The following is a 15350-nucleotide window of genomic DNA, read 5'->3' on the forward strand; positions in this document are numbered from 1 at the left end:
TAAGACAACATTATGACCATTCCATTTTGTTCAACGACTGTTTCTGTTAGAACTACAAAATGGGTTTAAGCCTGCCTTAATGCAAACTAGTGAAAACCCTGGCGACATGCAATGATCAGTGATCACCTATATATGTTTTTAGTTATGTATTAATCTGTATTATTATGGATGCATGTTTCTGAATGGAAATTGTATTATTTCTCTTCTGGTAGTATATGAGAATACAAAGCACATTCAAAATAATGGGATGTTAACATACCATCTCATGGAGCCATGATATCTCAACTTTGGGTGCACTTTTTATATGAGAATCTATATGAAGAATCTAGGCTATGCTTCCACATGGGCAATTGTAGTAGTTTATTCTTGCTGTTTTATATTGTGGTTGAAGAAGCTGGCTTCGTGTGTGGAGAAAAATAACCGAATAAATTATTTGAAATAAACTGAGTTCCTTAGGTGTGTCAATTCAATTTCGTATTTTTAAATTATATGCAGACCATGTGAAATGGTAACGTTATGGTGTGACACCTCGTGGACTAAACGGGTTCTGTAACAAACTGGCGTGGTCAAAGATAGACAGGGAGCCAGATCGCTCACCAGATGTATAAAAAGGATCAGGTCCTGATTACCACGCCCCATGGGAAGAGGAAGCATATGGTGCTAGGCCGATATTTAACCGATGTTTCGTTGATGTATAATCTGAGTACACGTTTCCGTTTCCCAAAGCCGAATGTTACCAACAAAATGGCCTGGTTAATTTGACGTCGCGATTTACAATCCTAAATAAATTGCGTTGTTTAGGAGGGCAAAGCAAACTGGGGTATTGCACACGCGCACTCGATAGAACGCGTTAATATTGTTCAATAGAATCTAGGAAGGTCATGTTTGGCTCCGTTCGCCTCCTTTTATTGGTTATGTCCTATTGGATTCACTAATCGCCAGGCTGTGGACTATCCGTTTTAGTTTAAAGAATGTTTGATGTTGTCCAAAGTCTCCATCTCTACTAAATCACTGAGAAATGGGCGGGGCTCCTTGGGTTTGGTTTAAGGAAACATTGCTAGGACACGTGGTGATATAGCCAAATTGTTCGTTTTCTAAAATGCTACCGAAATTACTGCCTACTATTTGCGTCAGTCCTATGCTTACTCACCATTACTATGTGAAGACGTGACCACTTGCACTGTTCTTTTCCGTTAAGACAAATTCCAAACCTGGCAAGAACTGTTTATCAGCAGAGTGGAAAGAAAGTTTTTGACACAAACCAATGCAAGCAGTCGGAGACCGCTCAGAAGCGATTTATCGTTAGCCAGTTAACGTGAGCTAGCTAGCTGGCAAAATATTTGGTTAAATCCAAAGTTAGCTACTTTCCAAACACTTTTTGCGCATTTGTTGGAGAACTGGCTCGCGAGATGATTTTAAGAAAGATTCCTCCAATAACGTGCAGAGTTTTGCTGTCTCGGGTGAGTTGTTCACAAGCTTTAGTTTACGCAGATGCAGTTAAAATTAGCTACCGTACATGTTGATTTTATGAGGACGTATATGTATAAACATACATTTTGATACTCTTCCATCTACCTACAAACACATTTTGTATCATTTTGGATGGAGATGTTTTGATTGGCACACAACTACGCCCATATTTTCCTGCGTCCTCCAGTAATTCCTAATCCCTAGGTGGGCGAATAGCCCGGGTTTACCCTTACAAACATAAATGGTTCAAACAGAGTTTGATGTAAGTTTGAAGTTCAAATATCAACTAATCCTAACGTGTTTTGAATCAATCTTACTTGTTAGACTAAACTCCACTTGGTTGAACATAGGTTTTGTCTGGACCCAGCCAGGAGCTGTGCTTCTCCTCTTCTGTTCCTGTCCAGCCGGTGCCTCCGCTGTCCCTGACTCTGCAGGGGTATCTACGAGCTCTGGAACCCTTGATACCCGGCGAAGAGTTGATCCACACCCGCAAGAAGGTCCACAGTTTTGGTGAAGAGGGGGGACTGGGTCAGCAACTTCAAGAGGGGCTGGAGAGGCGAGCTAAACATTCAAACAATTGGGTATGCAAGCAATGGGGAAAATTGTACTCAAAATGTGTGTCTGATTATCAAGTAAACGGATTAGGGCTCTATGCTGACCTGTCGTACAAGGAGCATGTGTGCGTTTACATTGATAAATGTTGTTTCACACAAGGAAATCAGTGTTTGGAGCAGTGACAAAGCAATTTAGGTGGGGGTAGTTGTCATTGGTACTTGTGCTTTCAGACCAATAAATGCAGCATATGGCTTAACTTTCTGTTATTGTTTTCTAAAGAAACGAACCAGCTATGGAGTGATTGGAGTAATTGTTTTTGTTATAGGTAGGCTGTCGCTATTAACTAGCCATCTACTAGCCATCTACAGTGTACAAGAGTACACTTTATTTCTGTTAATAAACGTTCTGTTGCCCACGTTATTTCAGCAGAAATGTAAAAGTTACATTTGGAGACTCTGCAGAACTTAGGAGTCCCAGCAGTGTGGTCTTGTGGGAATATCCCCGACCTTCAATATTTAGACCTGGGTTCTATTCCCCACTCAGTCATTCCAATTTTTGTCTCAGAAATATTGATCCATTCTGTACTTTTCAGCTGTTGCATATATATTTATTTATATATAGATATGTATAGATTTAGATATCTATATCTTTGTAAAACCATGAATCTCATATAATTTAAGAGAACAATTGTATTACGTGACCCTCATCTTTATTCAGGAGTACCCTTTAGTTCCGTTCATAAATGTTCTGTTGTCCACGTTATTTCAGCAAATGTGATGGCTCACATAGAGACATCCATCCCTTCTAATTGCGGGCTGACTGAACTAGGCTTGTCTGGTTCCTGCTTTGGTTTGGGCCCAGACTAAGTCCTGCCCTTATACTGTAGCCTACCAGACAAACTACCTGACATCCTTCACTCTTGTATGTACAATTATTTGTGGAGGATATTGTTCTGAATCCGTTTCAATTATCACATCAGAAAAACAATTTTGTTTAGGTCTGGAAGAATTTTGAGTGGTTTTTGAATAACACATCTAGTGAGAGGGTATGGTCGGTGTACTGCTGCTGCTCATTTGATAGTAAAGTTTGCAATAATAACAAAGAATAGATACAAATAATAGTTGGTCAGAACTGTGTGGCAAACCTATTTTGCGGTTTTAGGAAGATTCACAGTTCTAAGGTTTTCTGGCAATCCTGACTGTTAAACTGGCTAAACAGTCAACACCAACTCACCAAACAGATGGGCAATATAGCTGGAAATGTATTTTGTTTGTCATGTTTGGTGTTTTAATCCAATAATGGCTAAACAGGCAAATGGCTTGATCATGTAATTGTTTTTTTGTATCTGGTAGCTTGCTGTGTTTGATGAAAGTTGGATGTAGCCTTTCAGAGGTATCTGCAAGATTCTTATAAGTGGGCTGCAGTGGGCCTTTAGTCACCTGCTTTGTTTCAAAGTCATTACTAGATGACTGGACTTGGAGGGACAAGCAGACTTTGAACAATAGGGTTGTCTTGAACCAACCAGTCCTCTTGACTAACTGTGCGCCCCTGGCTCGGGTATGGAATTCATGAGTTGATGTGCTAAAACTTAAATGTGTGCTACAGCGTTTTAAGGAGATGACAGGGAAGACAGTCATGCTGGGAGCTTGTGGCTCTTGCTAGTACCTTTCATAATATGAAGCTGAATACTTTAGTTCCAGCTCACACAGCAAAAATATTAAGTCCATATGTAAGTAAAACTCCAGGATGATTATCCAGGATGATATAAAGAATATTGGTATGTTGCTGTATTTTGTGTGAATAGTTGAAGCGCACACAGATGCATTTCTTCCTGGATGGTATCTTATGATTAATCTGCATTTTGCTGCTGTCCTCTTATGTCCTTTACATTAGATATCTGACTGGTGGGTTCAATGGGCGTACCTGGAGAGCAGACAGCCCCTGCCCGTTCATTCTAGCCCCGCAATATCCCTGCCCAAACGGGACTTCTCAGACTGGAGGGGCCAACTTGTGTGAGTGCCAGCCAGCAGCATACAGGCCCAGCTGCTTGCAACTTTGTGCCCATTTAATTGTTTGAAAGGAGCAGACCTGTTCCCCAGTCTTGCTGTGAAAGAGAGTTTATGTTAGCATTTGCACTTTAGCAGAGATTACATCAGCCATTTCCAACTGGTTTGCATTTTGCGTTGGAGTTTTCTATGTTAAGAAAACATTTGATAATCTTTCTACAGTCCTCGCTCCTCCAGTTTGTCATAGATCTGTATGCTGTCGATCTGTAGCGATTTTGAGGAACAGTTCCACCCAATTTTATGACGATGCAAAATGCAAGTAATTTCTATGTTGGCATGTATAGTTCCAGGAAATAACACACTGCTCTGACTGGGTCTTTCTCTTTTGTCTTTTCTGTCAACCTAGGTTTGCATCCAAGCTGATTGCTGCCGCACTCGATTTCAAAAACCTAGTTGACAAGTAAGTGTCATTTTTTACGTTGTTATTTGACATTTATGCCAACGTTGCACTGAAACATTAATATTAGCTTTATAATACTGACTGGTTTGTCAGTCCTGTTTTACCAAAGGGTAAACCTGCTTACCAACACTGGAAGATTTGTTCTAGTTTGGAATTGTCTATTTGTGTTACAATGTTTGTTCAGTCCCTGTACATATGTTACCTTAGGTTTTGCTGTTTGATACCCCATGTTCATCTCCAGTTATAGATAGGGGTTGCTCTGAAATAACTAAGTAGGTATAATATACACTTTATATTTATTATGGTTATATAGATCTCTCAAAGGTAGCAATATTCAACAATAATTGTTTGATTGGCCTTTGCAGCGTAAGAATGATGGGAAATTGGTATCAGCCTCTAAAGCATATCCCAAGTGTGACCTAATGAACTTAGTCAGTCACTAGACAGGCCTGAAGGGATTGGTCTGGCCACTGCTGTCTAGTGTCTGCACGTTTCAGTTCTTGCCAGTCATCTTCTCAGTGGAACACACATCCTCCTGTTCACATTGAACAACACTGCATTTGAGCATAATGCACTCATTTTCAAATTTAGTAGGAATAAGTTACTGTGGAATTGTCTATAGTTTTCTTTCCATGTTTAAGTTTTCATGAAATGCTCATGGTTTTTCTGGTTGCTGTACCTGACCTGTTTGTTTAGTCAGTACTCCTTATTGAATCCTACCTGCTTGCTTACCCCACTGGGTGAACCATGCTAATATTTGAATCCAATTTTGCAGACACTCCTCCCCTCTAAGCTATTTTAGGGCTTTAACCTTTTGTATATCTGTGAAAGCTGTGTGCTTAGGTTTCTATATCCAGTGGAAATGTATTCAGCATACTGCCAGTAACTGTATCTGTCACGTGTGTTTTGTGTGTTAGTGGCCGTCTGCCAGTGGAGTACATGCGGGGCCAGCCACTCTGTATGGAGCTTTTCCCCCTCCTCTTCTCATCCTGTCGGATCCCAGGCCGCAAACACGATGCTATCGCCCACCACATCCGTGCCCGTCACATCACGGTGGTGAGGAACTTCCAGGTGAGCTTGACCCGCAGTGTTTCCCTCAACAAATGGCTGTGGTTAGAGGATTTTTTTTTTCTAGACTATTGACAGCCCCACTATTCCTTGTTATTTGCATTTAAAACATCATGTGATCAGTATTTATTTTTTCCTCTGGTTTTTCCTCTGGTGAACCCTCTGTATTTGCTCTTGTGAAGTCTTCTCTTTATGTTAAACGTGGATAATGAATAGGCCTGTTCTTCACTTGGCTGGATGTTGTGAAGAGGTATTTCTTTACCCTGGAAAGGATCCTACGATCATCCACCACTGTTTCCATTTGCATTGAGGGCTCCTTTGACCGCATGTTGTGGGTTCACAGCAACAGCTTCCAAATGCAAATTCCACACTTTCAATCAACTCCAGACTTTTACCTGCTAAATTGAAGAAATAACGAAGGAATGGCCTAAACCGTTCTATGAAACAGCTTTTGAGACAATTGTACAATTAAATTCTGTCCCTTGAAGAAGAGGGGGCTGCGTGTTAAAGAGCTGTCATTCCTAAACCCTTCCTCACATTCGGATGTGAATTCTCTCCAATGAAAGCTGAGACTGCACTTCAAGACCACATTCATTATTGAACTCTAACTTGAATATGTTTTGGTAAACTTGTCAGTGTCCAATAATTTTCAGACCTAACTGTATATCGCTTGATAAATATCAGTTGTGAGTTTTAAATTTGACCTAAGATCTCCATAGATGTCCCTTTGACTTTTACAGTAAGCCCATGAGCAGTCTATGGATGAGGTGTTTGAACAGGTCCACTGTATGTTTTGTTTTAGGCTGTTTGTTTATTTATTCTTTGAATTACAAAGGTGACAGTTTCCAATCAAGTCTATGCAGGCAGAAGGGACAGCTTTGATAAGTCCCATATAATAAACTAGTGTAAAAGAGCAGTGACACCCATCTATTCAACATGTCAATACTCTATTTTCAACTGCTTCTCACTTCAACTCCGTTCTATTCTTTGTCTGCTCAGTTCTTTCAGCTGGAGGTGTACAACAGTGATGGCACCCGGATGACCGAGAGCCAGATTCACGCCCAGCTCCTGCGAATCCGGGCAGAATCCTGGAAAACTGACAAGGAACCCATGGGCATCCTGACCAGCGAGCACCGCCATACCTGGGGCCAGGCCTACAACCGCCTGCTCAAAGGTAGACTGATAGGCTGAGAGAGCATTATATTCTATACCCAAGCTAGGGAAGATTAGCTGAATGGGATGTGGGGGCTCATAATGTTTTCCAATGCATGTAGCCAGCAATAGTCTGAAAAATGATTTAGTCCTGTTTGTGTTACTTTCAGTGAGGATTCAGGGAGACTAACCACTCAGTACTTTGTCTTTTGATGTTTTGTTCTCTTTTTAACCCAGATAAACTAAACAAAGACTCGGTGCGAGCGATTGAGAAGGGACTGTTCACGCTGTGTTTGGACTCTCCTGTCTTGAGGGTTTCAGATGAGAAGTATGGCTCAAGTTCTTCTTTCTGCCTCTTTGTTCTTTCTGGGGTTTTTTGTTCATCATCTGTTTCCTCTCTCCATTTCCTCTTTCCCCACTTGGGGAACACCGACGGAATTACAACTTTACCTATTCTGCATGTTACTGTTTTTCCTCATGAATGTAAAAAATAAATTCTAAGATGTTTGCGCACTTGGTTACTGCTTACTGATGATATTTGGATTATGGGATGATTAAAACATGCAATTCTGTGTTACTTGATAGGTACTCCAGTAGAATGGCAGCTCAAATCCTGCATGGGGGTGGGACCTATTCTAACAGCGGCAATCGTTGGTTTGACAAAACACTGCAGGTAAGTTGCACAATAAACCAAGTCATGCACTGATCAGCCATAACATTATGACCACTGACAGGTGAAGTGAATATCACTGAATCTCGTTATCATGGTACCTGTCAGTGGGTGGGATATATTAAGCAGCAAGTAAACATTTTGTCCTCAAAGTTGATGTGTTAGAATGCACTATGGGAATGTGTGGATGCACTATGGGAATGTGTGGATGCACTATGGGAATAAGGCAAGCCGTCAGAGGCAGTGTGATTCATTTGGATGTTAATTTGACACATACCACCTACCTAAGTATTATAGCAGACCATGTGCACCCTTTCATGGCAACTGTATTCCCTGATGACATTGGCCTTTTTCAGCAGGATAATGTGCCCTGCCACAAAGCAAAAATGGTTCAGGAATGGTTTGAGGAACACAAGTTTAAGGTGTTGGCTTGGCCTCCAAATTCCCCAGATCTCAATCCAATCGAGTATCTGTGGGATGTGCTGGACAAACATGTCTGATCCATGGAGGCCCCACCTTCCAACTTACAGGATTTAAAGAAGCTGCTGCTAACGTCTTGGTGCCAGATACCACAGCACACCTTCAGAGGTCTAGTGGAGTCCATGCCTCGAAGGGGGAGGGCTGTTTTGGCAGCAAAAGGGGGACCTACACAATATTAGGCAGGTGGTCATAATGTTACGGCTGATTGGTGTGGATCACATTTGCAAAGGTACTTGATGAATAGTGTGGTAAACCCACACAAGACCAAAATAGAATCATCCAATCAAAAGTGTACAATGGATTTCCAACAGTGCCAGCTCCATCAGAGTGTAGTGCACTGTCCGTTGATGGTGGGGGGAATGTTGTGTTGGACGACTTGCGGGATAAGGATGAGAAAGTCTTGGAAAGATGTCAGAGGACATATCAATCTTCATCTCTCCCAAACCCATAGGGCATTGAATATCACAGTATTGGGGGTAGTAGAAAAACTTAAGAAAAAAGATGGACTGAGTAACAAATTTTGTTGAACTTATCTTTCTCCCTGTGCAGTTTGTGGTTGGAGAGGATGGCTCTTGGGGAATTCTGTATGAACAAGCGACTGCTGAAGGTCCACCAATAGCAACCCTTCTGGATCATATTCTACAATACTGGTGAGTTAGCATAGGAGAAAATGCTTGTTTCAATGAGATTCTGTCATATAGAAAGTAGGACCATTGAAAACTGATAATGGGGTGTGAATACCACAATATCCAGTTTTTTACCATTGCAGTTTGAGTTTCATTTGCTGAAAAATTGACAAACAAAAGTAACCCAATGTATAATTAACACACTCACCCAATCTACAGTAAGAAACCAGATCCAAAGAAAACCCCTCTCGTCCCACTTCGGATGCCCAAGAAGCTTTACTTCCACATTGACCGTGAGATTAAGCGAGATATTGAGCATGCCAAGCAGAACCTTGATATGTGAGTTTTCATACCCTAACCATATATAATGCTGTATTTCCTTCCTATGTGTTATCAAACATCAATGGCTTCATCTCACGCAAATATGGCTTCCTTAATTAGAATTTACTTGTTTTAAAACTGACTATAGCCCCAACTCTGTACTGAGTGCTTTAGGCCATTTAATGATCGTACAATGATAAGGAAACACCAACCTGTATGTACGAGATGTTTGCTTTGCTGTGAAAGCCTCTGTGCTGAAATGATAGCGATATGGACCAAAGCCAACATTGGATTGTAAACAAGATATTCTGCCAGTGCGGCTGGAACCTTGACAAAACAGGGTCACCAGCATATGGAGGCAGTGCCTGGCTTTGGTGTCCTTTGACTTCCATATTCTATTTTAAGTATTGTTTGTGATTTATAGTTGGTACCACTTATCTGAATTTAAAACACACTTCCAGGCCATTCCGCTTATTAACGCTGTCTTTAAATGCTACATATCCAAGGTCTGGCTATGCGATACATGGTTTAAGACCGTGTGCTGCCATCCTGCAGCCAAACGGACCAGTTGATACGTCGGCACTGCAATAGTGAAGATGGGGGTTTTTATGATTTTGGCTGAACCAACAACAAGGCTGAAGAGGTCCTCGGATCAGCACCCGTTCTATAAACGAAGTGTTTATTTTGTCATACTTTCCCCCCCAGACTGATCAACGACCTGGATATCCGATGCTTCAATTTCCGAAGGTTTGGGAAGGAGTTGCCCAAGAGGCACAACCTGAGTCCCAACGCCTTCATCCAGGTGGCGCTGCAGCTGGCCTACTACAAGTGAGCTTTGCAAAGGGTGTTCAACCTCAAATTAGGATACCATATACAATATTAAGTATAGAAGTTATTTTCACTCTTTGTGGTATGGCGTTTCTTAGCAGCAATAGTCAGTTTCTCGTACTAGGAGCATTATAATTCTCATAGTTAATAAATACAACAATACATGATCTTAATGGATAACTTTCAGAAAATGTGGAATATCTGCGTTTTCAAAGTGATACTTGAGTTTTCAATCATTTCATCCACTCTTAAAACATGCTCTCCCTTAAGAGTTCACAATGAGGTATGTGCCACCTGTGACATCGCCTCCCAGAGGATGTTTCGGGGGGGGCGCACAGACTACATCCGCTCTCCAACCAATCAAACACTGAAGTTTGTGCTTGCATTTCAAGACCCATCTGTCTCGGTGAGAAACATGTATCATACCCATACTGTTTAACCCACGGACGAAGAATCGGGGCTAGTCTTATGTCCTTGTTCTTGGGCCATATCTGGATAGAATTTCTGAGGGCTTGACGTGAACGTATTGATGATCTATTTATATCTTACAGAGGGAGATAAAGCTGGAATTACTCAGAGACGCAGTAGAGACCTATGTTGCGCTTACTGATCAGGTAGCTTATCTCCAATGCCTCTGCTGTCATCCTCCAAGTATATCAACCCACTCTCACTTAACTACTTCTGACTTCCAATCAGGCACTCCGAGGACAAGCCATCGACCGCCACCTGTTGGGCCTGAAGCTTCAAGCCATTGAGGAGGGACGGAGCGTTCCCAGCCTGTTCATGGACACTGCTTACGGGCTTGCCACCCACTGGAAACTTCGAACAGGCCAGGTACAGTTAATGTTACTTTATAGAGTCCTGATCATTATGACCCTTGAAGTTCATGCTGTTTCTCTGATGAACAGTAGCAGAATGGCTTGATGGGATTAGCTTTGGAGGACACACCGTTCTGCCCATCGTATTGGCCCCCATTGCACTTTCTTCAAATAAATGTTTTGAGATAATGTGTGTTATCATGTATTGGGTCTCCACAATTTATTTCACTGGTAATTTTACAGAACCTTTTGGTTTTTCATTTTCATTCAGAAAATCAGAAAATTACCCGAAATGAGTTTTTGGTTAAAATCATAACATTCCATGTGAATGGGCACGTTTAGCTTGATGTTGTCCAATCAATGGGAAAGTGGCAGTAGATAGCATATCTGGCTAATCAATTGAAGATGAAACCTAAAGGAAAGTTTACAGTACCAAACAGGTATGCTTGTAATATAGCTAAGAATATGAATGGATACAAATGTTGTGCTCTCAATTACAGTAATGTGAAAAAATTAGGACACCCCATTAAATATTTATTCATTAAGAAATGTTCACATATGAATGTCTAATCTTGTTTTATTCATTTCTGGAAAATAGTGATCTAATTGCAGGTAAACAGCAAAAAAAACATTGTTTTACTCATTAAACAAAAGACATACAAAAGACATTAACATAAATGCACCCCCTAATACCTAGTGTTACCCCCTTTGGCTGAAATAACTTCAGTGAGACGCTTCTTGTGACTCTCTACCAGTCTCTGACATCGGTCTGAGGAAAGTTTGCCCCACTCCTCAATGCAGAATGCTTTAACCTGTGTGACGTTTGAGGGGTTTCTTGCATGTAAAGCCCATTTCAAGTCACCCCACAGCATCTCAATGGGATTAAGATCTGGGCTTTGACTGGGCCATTCCAGGACTCTCCATTTCTTATTTTTCAGCCAGTCCTTGGTGGATTTACTGGTATGTTTAGGATCATTGTCATGTTGCAGGGTCCAGTTCCGCTTCAGCTTTAATTTTCTTACAGATGGTCTCACATGTTGCTCAAGCACCCTCTGATACTCTGTAGAATTCATGATGGATTCTGTGATGGTGAGCTGGCCAGGTCCTGCTGCAGCAAACGCATCCCCAAACCATGACACTTCTTTCACAGTTGGTATGAGGTTATTTTCCTGGAACGCTGTATTTGGTGTGCGCCAAGAACATTATTCCAGAAGTCCTGTTTTTTGTCTACGTTCTCTCTGGCAAACTTCAGTCTGGCCTTAGTGTTTCTCTTGGAGCGTAAAGGTTTCCTCCTTGCACACCTCCCGTGAAGATTAAACTTGTGCAGTCTCTTTCTGATTGTAGAGGCATGCACTTTCACATCAACAGTTGCCAGAGCCTGCTGTATGTCCCGTGATGACATTTTAAGGGTTTTGGAGGCTTCTTTTATCCTTTTTCGGTCTGCTCTCGGGGTGAACTTGCTTGGACGGCCAGACCTGGGCATGTTGGCAGTTGTTTTGAATGTCCTCCACTTGTACACTATTTTCCAGACAGTGGAATGGCTGATTTCAAACTCTTTTGAGACTCATTAGCTACAACAATCTTCTTTCTGAAGGCCTCAGACAGGTCTTTCGATCTCACCATGGTGTTCACAATCAGGAGCACACCAAACTGAATGTCTGAGGTTTAAATAGAGCAAGCCTCCTTCAAAATGCTGAGTAACAATATTCTGATCATGTGCACTTGATGTGATACATGTTTTAAGTATTTTCTTCAGTTTTACTTGTTTAGTTATATTACTTGAATCTCTCAGTATTGTTAAAATTGATATTGAATATCCATATGTCTAAATATGTGAAAACGTGTGTCCTAATTTTTTCACATGACTGTAGCCTGGTGTTGGATCAGTTGGGTTAGCTAGCTGTCTTAAGATTCTCTGCTGTCGCCCCTTGCAGCACTTGTTTTGCAAACTTTGCCACGATATGTTTTACTTGTGGTTATTTCAGGTGTAAAGTGATACCAGACTGCAGACATTATTGTTCTTGTTGTTGAGTTTTCTAGGCATAGCTTGCATGTTTCCTGTCTGTCAGTGACAGTTTCAGTGAAACCAAAATGTATTTATTTCGTGACATGAATATAACTGTACCCTTTTTTTTGTCTCTTCCCCAATTTCCAAACTACTTTAAACCCCTTAATCTAGGTGCCTGCAAACACAGACAGTGTGATGTGTTTTGGTCCTCTTGTTCCCGACGGATACGCTGTGTGCTACAACCCCCAGTCGGACCATGTCCACTTTTCCATAACAGCCTTCAACTGCTGTGAGGAGACCCAAGCTGAGACATTAGCAGCCGTCCTGCACAGCACCCTCTGCCAGCTTCAGGAACTACTCCAGTCTACTGTATAGTAGGCAGTAGGCATTCATTAAGCTTCACATTTTAAGATAACATACTGAAATACGGGCAGACTACCAGAACCTCAGCTTTCAGTGGCTAAGCGCTTTTACTGTTATGCGCCCTAATTAATATAACCTGGAACTGATATGAGAAGCAACTGAGGTTCTAGCGCTTTGAAGTACGCATGTGTATGGCATTTGTTATATCTGATAGCAGGTTTTGCTGCTAAGTTTAACAAACTTAAGTTAACAAAGACATTTAGTCAACCATCCTATCTGTCTTTTCATTTTGTGTGCAGATTCTTGAAAAGGACCAATGTCAACAAACCGTGCCTATACTTGTATGAAGCATACACTTTAACTGAACACAGGTTTTATGGCAGGGAATTTCTCACTTAGGCCAAATGTAGATGCCTCAAAATTATTTATTTCATTAATTAGACTGGTTATAAGAGCTTTCTTTTTCAATTATTTGCAAAATAAGCACTTGGAAAATCACTGTACCTACTAGAGGCATGTGACTGATTTCTAAACATCTATAATCGGTAGAGGTTTCTGATTGGAGAGCCACCATCTTCCATCATTTTTTAAGCCAAAATCTAAGTATGGAAATATTTTTGTTTTGACTAAGAACAGACATGTTTCCTCTACTTGTATTGAAGCATAGGGCCATACCGGTTTTAACCACAGTCCAGTGTAAAACAAACAGTGCTAACAAGGCCATGGTTACCAGTCTGGCTTTACTTTGGCCTGTCACTAAACTGTCTCTGACGCTATGAGTTTGAAAGTTCCTGCAAATGTGTGTCCAACGTTTTACATGTTTGTCTATAAGCCGTTTACGTTGCTAAATGCTGCTCACACTTTGCTCCTTTTTTGAGGTTCTGCTGATCCTTCCATTTCCTTCCTTCTGCATTATACTTCATTTTTTACAAACCAGTGGCCATTCAAGAGAATATTCCAAATTGGTTTTGTTAGAATGCTGCCATATTTTTGTTGGGCATGCTGAAAAAGAGCTGTCAGACACAAACAGGAAGTATCACTTAAAGTGATTTATAAAACCAATTAATGAAAATGGCAATGTTCTAGTAATGCAATGGAAAACCGTTTGCATTGGATATGAATTCTTACATTTTGTCCTCCTGTCTGTTTGATACAGTTGAGATAGACTGCCTGTTGGAGCCATATTTCTTTTTAATATCTTGTAAGCCTCAGCGCTGGGCAATTTTGGCAAGGTCCAGCTTTTACAAGTCAAGACTGGACAAGTATATTGTAGAAGACATGCACCAGTTGGTTTATACCTGTGCAGTTCTAGGGAGGAGGAGTCCGCAGTGCCAGGTTTACCTCTGGAAAATCTAAATGGAGAACTCTGCACCGTTTTCGTAGGAATCTGTTTGGAGAAGGATCTGAAAAGCTAGATTCACAGCTGCTCTGATAAATGAATTTAGTGAATTTAAAGCTGAATAAATGTCTGCAAAATAGGTGTGCGTGTGCATTTACATTTTCATTTACAACAGGCCTAAAATCAACTTCAAATTGTATCTGCCAGAAAGCATCCAAAATGTATAAGAGTAACATGTTGGAAGTAGTGCAGAGGTTGTGTATAGAGCAAAGGAATTCAACCCTTTCCTAAATGGCCTAAGCTTTTTCATGTATTTGATCTATTCAGGGCTACAAAAAGTTGTTTCAAATGTCTGGCGGTCCGTAAGAAAGAGGGTTGAACGGGTATAAAGGATGTTGAGAATTAAAAAAAACGTACACAAAACAGGATCTGCACAGGAGCTTTGGGAAGCTCACTATTCCTTGGTTCCGTGGACAGAAGATCAAGACAAGTAAACCGGAGCCATGTTCTACTGTTTTATCATATAAACCATACCCTATCTTAATAATAAATGAAATAATTGATATGTTTACATTTTATTTTTCCTGGTGATTTATTGGAATTCCTACAATTACATTTAAAATGAATGTAATCTTATGTTGTGCAGCAAAGTTTATTCAGCTTGCCGCAGCTTGTCCAGTTTTGTTACTGAAGTCCTCATCATCCTCATCTTCTTCCGCTTATCCGGGGCCGGGTCGCGGGGGCAGCAGTCTAAGCAGGGATGCCCAGACTTCCCTCTCCCCAGACACTTCCTCCAGCTCTTCCGGGGGGACACCGAGGCGTTCCCAGGCCAGCCGGGAGACAGTCCCTCCAGCGTGTCCTAGGTCTTCCCCGGGGTCTCCTCCCGGTGGGACGGGACCGGAACACCTTCCCAGGAAGGCGTTCCGGAGGCATCCGAAACAGATGCCCAAGACTTACTGAAGTCTAACTATTAAAAATATACTATTCTATCAAGAGTGATTCCAAGCAAAAGGGCTGTAGCTGAAAAATTAAATCTAATTATATATGTGGTGTGATACAGCTGTGTGAAATTGTCATTTGTTCCACAGATGGTACATCATGGTTGACCGGAATTATAATTTTTTGACTCATTCAAAATATTTTGTGTCAAGGTGTATTTGGTATTTCTCCGTATTTTATAATCTTT

The 15350-nt window shown here is 41.2% G+C and overlaps 1 protein-coding gene across 2 annotated transcripts; it reads left to right on the forward strand.

The window, feature by feature from the left end:
- Nucleotides 1-646: 646 nt before the first annotated feature.
- cratb (carnitine O-acetyltransferase b) lies at nucleotides 647-14303 on the forward strand. 2 transcript variants are annotated; one of them, XM_010900453.4, is made up of 15 exons: nucleotides 647-1460; nucleotides 1821-2051; nucleotides 3919-4037; nucleotides 4438-4491; nucleotides 5409-5562; nucleotides 6559-6733; nucleotides 6949-7039; nucleotides 7297-7384; nucleotides 8411-8511; nucleotides 8707-8826; nucleotides 9514-9636; nucleotides 9907-10042; nucleotides 10188-10250; nucleotides 10333-10470; nucleotides 12634-14303. In XM_010900453.4, the coding sequence occupies exons 1-15, from the start codon at nucleotides 1410-1412 to the stop codon at nucleotides 12835-12837; spliced, it is 1848 nt and encodes a 615-aa protein (XP_010898755.1). In that variant the 5' UTR covers nucleotides 647-1409; the 3' UTR covers nucleotides 12838-14303. The 2 variants fall into 2 exon arrangements, with proteins under 2 accessions (XP_010898755.1, XP_010898756.1); XM_010900454.3 differs by lacking the exon at nucleotides 647-1460 and adding an exon at nucleotides 1665-1732.
- The last annotated feature ends 1047 nt before the right edge of the window (nucleotides 14304-15350 follow it).

The sequence above is a fragment of the Esox lucius genome, chromosome 10 (genome assembly GCF_011004845.1).
Source record: "Esox lucius isolate fEsoLuc1 chromosome 10, fEsoLuc1.pri, whole genome shotgun sequence".
Lineage (NCBI taxonomy): Eukaryota > Metazoa > Chordata > Actinopteri > Esociformes > Esocidae > Esox > Esox lucius.